Genomic DNA, 5,545 nt, shown 5'->3' with positions numbered 1-5,545 from the left:
TCAGAAAGAATGAAAGTAGTCTCGTTCATATCGGACATCGAAAATCGGATGTAAAACTAAAAAAAAAAACTTTTGATACTCTGCCATAAAACAAAACATAGATATTTGTGGGACTACAGATAATCTCATTAGGTAAAATATACAATTTCAAATTAAATTTATCTCTATACAAAGAAATATGACAAGTATTTTCTCTTAAGCATACTAATAAAAGGAAAGTACAACACATAAATTGAGATAAGAAAAGTAATAATCATCGTGGGTCGTGAGGGAATGGATAAACAGACCGCTTCACCTTTAGCTAAAAACATAGGATTTGAAAGTCGACACATAAATTGGTGTATAAGGAGTAATAATCATCACACGAGTCGTGGAAAAATAAATAATCAAATCACTCCATCTTTAATCAGAGATATCAAAGCGCGCTTGTTTCTTTAATAGAATTCAGATATTGCAAATTCAAATTAGTCAAAATCCAAAAGAAATACTACCAAACACTAAACAAACTAGAACAAGATAAGCCTAGGTGAAGAGAGCAGGATGGTAGCTAAGCTGACACATCTTTAAATTCATATATCTAACCTTGAAAAAAGTGTACACTATACATTAGTCCTTCCCTTTCATCATCATCATTATCAGCTTGTTCCTCTTTGGCTTTAACCACAAAGCTATTAGGACCACAACTCAAAAATTGTACTAATATGCATGCACTATATGTGTATTTGTGCTGACTGTTGAAAATCTACTCCATAAACAAGAATGCTTTGCATTTGCTGAACACTACAAAATGTACTACTGCCACATCCTAACTTATATAGCATCTTCTAGCATTCAAGGTTGGAAAATCTATTGACCTAATAATTAATTCGGATACACATTGTGTAGCCATATTTTTAACAAATTTGTTTTTATAGTCGGTTAAAATTACTGTTGTTGTAAGTTGAAGAAGTGAGTCTTGAATTTCAAATATGAAAATTGAGTTTAAAATAAGTAGAAGTTGTTGGAAAATCTTGAAAATATTGGCAGGAAAGAATATTGGTAGTTTAAACTTTAGGAAAATACTGCCACACGTATATATTTGAAGTTTGAACTTGAGATTAGCATGCCAAACTTCAGGCAAAAATATCGGAGGTTTGTGATTAGCACGCCAAACTTCAGGCAAAAATATCGAAGGTTTGTGATTGGCACGCCAAACTTCAAAAAAAATATCAAAAAAATTGTTGTCAAACTTCAAACATAAATGTAGATTGAGGATTCCAGTCGAAAAATAAGTCCTCTCAATGGGGTGGGGCAAGGGAAAAAATGCCAAAACTCAAATTAACAAATGTTTTTGTTCTCATTCATTTCTGTAGCAGAAAAGTAAAGTACATACAGAAATTTTTTTTGGAGCATTATGACATTGGTCTGGTTGGTAACTAAAAAAATAAAAACTATATAGTTCCTAGAGTTAGAAAATGAACAGTTACTTGTTACCATGATGTGAAATTAAGTGAAAAGATGTGAAAATATGTATACTTCCAATTGCTTCTTGAATTTTAATCTTCCTTTATTTCTGACTTATCTCTAAATTTATACTTCTTCCGTCTCAAATTATATGTCAGTGGTTTTTAAAAATAGTTGCCTCAAATCAATTTGAGACAATTAGTTTTAGAAACTACAACAAATGATTTGAGTTGGAGGGAGTATATGGTCAATTTATATGTCTCAATATTAGAAATAAAAAAAATTCCACCGTGAATCAATAGAAAATTCATGTTATAAACACAATTTTTCCTTCCAAACATAGTGAAAAATAGATTTTCATTAAAATATTAGAAAATTTCTAATTTTTTCGTGTGAAAAATACTATTATTATTTTTCTCACCAACACAATCAAATTTTTTGTGAAAATAAACACTGATTATTTTTTACTCGAAATTTCAATGGGAAAATATTGATTTTTCAGAGTAGTGTCACATTTCAATGAAGAGTACCTAAAACCAAATGGAATTTCTTCCAAAGTCCAAACAAGGGTAAAATATGTACATTCATTCATTCATGTGTTAAAAAGACAACCAAAATGTGGGGTACATTTTCAAGTAAAACAAAAGATTAAAAAAAAAAAAAAGATAGATCACTATTAGGAATGGCATCTTTTCTCAAAATCCAAATTCCTTTCTTTTTTACTTCAACAATAGTAGAATAACCATAAATAGTTCAACTACAAAACTTCTCCAAATCCTATAATCATTGAAATATCCCATTGAAGATTGAGAATTCACAAAATTCCCATTTACCATTTTGGACTTTGTCTCAACATCAATAACAAAATTGAGTTCTTGCTGACATTGTTTTACCCCAAATGGAACATGACTTGTTGACACCAAACCAAATGGGTAACAAAGATTTTGATTCCCCCATGCCCCAAATCTCCTTCCCATTTTCCTATAAAACCATTCAGAGAATTGAAGTGCACCTGTCAGATTGTTACCATATAGGTAAATAGCACTTGCATTAGGCAGATTTTCAAGATTTTTTGGGATTTTCCCAATGAGTTTATTGTCATTAAGTCCCAAAAATCTTAACTTTTTTAAGTCTGCTATAGACTTAGGTATCTCACCTGTCAAATTCATGTTTGACAAATCCAAAGTTGTTAACTTTCTCATGTTATGCCAATCAAGAACCTCCAAGAATCCACCCATTGGGTTTCTTGACAAGACTAACTCTTCCAAAGATGTCATTTCTTGAAGTGACTTAGTTAATCCACTTGATAACTTATTGTTACTAAGGTCCAAAAGTGTCAAATTCTTCAATCTTGATATCTCTTCTGGGATTTTGCCTTGTAATTTGTTGGAACTCAAATCAAGTTTCAGAAGTGAAATCAACCCTCCAAACAATGCTTTAGGCAAGACACCAGATAGTTTGTTTCTGCTTAAATCACATATCAAAAGTTGAGTGAACCCTCCAAAAGTATCCGAGATTTCACCATTAAGTTTGTTTCCAGCAAGAACAAATCTTTTCAAGTTCACTAAATTCCCAAGACTTGGTGGCATTTCACCAGAGAGACCATTTTCTACTAGTACTAAAGATTGGAGCTTTATGAGTCTTCCAAATGTATTAGGGATTTGTCCAATGAGACCGGGATTTGATCGAAACTCGAGTGACTCCAAGCTACTAGCAAGAAATTCCCACCTCTCTGCTGGGATTGAAGTTGGATGGTGGTGAGGTGACACGAAACAATTGAAAAATGAGAGAGATTTTAGGTGCTTTAATGTGAATAGATTGGGGCTGAATTCCACATTTGGTGCACAACTTAGGGAATTATCATGTATAGGTCCAATGTTTAAGTCTGTGACATACCAAAAACCATCAAACAGGTCACAAGATACACCCTGGGCAGAGGAAATAGAAACAAAAAAATCAGAAATATGAAGCTAAAAGACTACCCTTTTAAGGAATTTTTGAGTATATAATGCATCAAATATATTACTCTCTCCGTTTAAATTTGTTTGTTTTACTTTCGTTTTTAGTCTGTTTCAAACTTTTCACATGACATTTGGATACATCCAAAAATTTCTTCTTAAACTTCGTGTCATATTAAAATCAGACAAATAAATTTAAACGAAACGAGTATATTACAAAGAAACATAATATTCTAGCTATATGAGAAAAACATTTAGTATAAGCTCTGTCCTGTTCTGTATTATCATTGTGTTTTCAAACATAATCTTTCTCTGTTGGTCTGGCAAAACTGCTAAACAAAACAAGCCAAGAATGTACTGATGGTCATTATTGAAGTTTGGTTCATCAAACTTCTATGGCTAATTGGCTATCATTCCAAATATACTAAATCTAAAAAAGAATGAATAAATGAACTTCTTATCAATTTCTTTGATTATCTGCCATAGGAAAAAATTTCCACTTAAAGCTTTAGAACAATCTATACAATGATAAGTCATTTCTAGTCATGTATACCACACAATAATAAAAGGACAAACTACTTAAGTTCCTTTCTTCTTTAGCAATATATTAGAACCTTATGCACAAATATTCTATTTTATTTTTTTTTACTAACATGGCAGCTTAGACAAAAAAAGTTAGTTCCTTTCTTACCTTTTTCTAAACAGAATCCACAAGGCAGAAAAATAACTAAAAAGTGAAAAAATTTACCTGTATAGGAGTCCAACCACAAGGATCTGGATAAAGATCTGAACCATTCCACCATTTACCAACAAAGCCTTGAATGGCAGAGTAAAGAGAATTTATCTCATTTTTGTCCATTGGAGCTCCCATGTTTTCAGTATCACCGTTGCACCAAACACCAAAATGGAGGAGAAAAAAGATAACTAACACACATAATCTTGAATTCTTGAAACCCCTCATCACTTTTAGAAGCCAAAAAGTTCTTAAATTAGTTGTCAAAGTGTTGAAAGTAAGAAACTTTGTCACACAAACAAACTAAAATTCTTGAAAAATGAGTTCACAAAGTGTTCAACTTTGTCACACAAACAAATTCTTGAAGACCCCCATCATTCTTTGAAGCTAAAATTACTTGAAAATGAATTCACAAAGTGATCAAAGAAAACAACTTTGTCACACAAACAAACTAAAATTCTTGAAAATGAGTTCACAAAGTGTTCAAAGATTACAACTTTGTCACACAAACAAATTCTTGAAGAACCCCATCATTCATTGAAGCCAAAAAGAATCTTGAAAATGAGTTGACTAAAATCTTAAAAATATTAAACTTTGTCAACCATGCAAAGAAAGTGTTTTGAGCCAAACTAGAACTTATGACTTTGAAGAAACTCCAAGAGGGGCATATGTCTTAAAATGCTTTCATTTTATTTAATAAAAGTGTACTTTTTTTTGGCAGTGGTGGAAAATGCTAAAGAATCCAATCAAACAGGGAAATAGAGGGAACAAAGAAGTAAAGAAGGAAGGTGCTTGTTAAAAATGTTTATAGCAAGCTAAGGTAGAGAAAGAGGAGTAGAGTGGCAGAAAGCCAGAAGGGAAAAACAGAAGACATAACACATAAGTCTAGGATGTCTTTGCTAAGCTAAAAGTCTATTATTGCACACTTCTCAATGCTCCACATTAAAAGCAATTAAGGTAATCTCAATAATACTAACAACTAAACAGTTGTGGGTTTTTAAAGTTTTGAGAAAGAAAGAGAAATAAAATTTCATGACTCATCTAAAGTTGGTATCATTTTGCATTTAGATATCTTAATGAACCTCGACTTATTCACACGCGGACAAGTGAAGTATGAGAAGGGTAAGATGTACAAAATTTTATTTATACTTATTTATATTTTTATAGGGTAGAGAGGTTGATTTTGATTAACCTTCGACAACTCTTTCCATTATCAGACTTGAAACTTGCATGCATAAAATTTAAATTACTCCCTCTGTCCAAAAATAAGAATCACGTCGATTAAGAAATCAATAAATATAATGTGTAATTTACTAAACTATTTAGTGGCGGATTCAAGATTTTCACTAAGGATGTTCGAAAAATAAAAATATAGTGTTTGAGATTTGAATTTGGAACCTCAAAATGAATT

At 31.6% G+C, this 5,545-nt stretch overlaps 1 protein-coding gene across 1 annotated transcript; it reads right to left on the bottom strand.

Annotated features, from left to right (window-relative positions):
- Positions 1-2,011: 2,011 nt before the first annotated feature.
- On the bottom strand, positions 2,012-5,086 carry LOC129874370 (piriformospora indica-insensitive protein 2-like). The gene is made up of 2 exons (XM_055949651.1): positions 4,150-5,086; positions 2,012-3,371 (listed from the first exon to the last, which is right to left on the bottom strand). The coding sequence occupies exons 1-2, from the start codon at positions 4,360-4,362 to the stop codon at positions 2,163-2,165; spliced, it is 1,422 nt and encodes a 473-aa protein (XP_055805626.1). The 5' UTR covers positions 4,363-5,086; the 3' UTR covers positions 2,012-2,162.
- Positions 5,087-5,545: the final 459 nt, after the last annotated feature.

The sequence above is a fragment of the Solanum dulcamara genome, chromosome 2 (assembly GCF_947179165.1).
Source record: "Solanum dulcamara chromosome 2, daSolDulc1.2, whole genome shotgun sequence".
Classification (NCBI taxonomy): Eukaryota; Viridiplantae; Streptophyta; class Magnoliopsida; order Solanales; family Solanaceae; genus Solanum; species Solanum dulcamara.
This window is presented reverse-complemented; position numbering and strand designations above follow the sequence as displayed.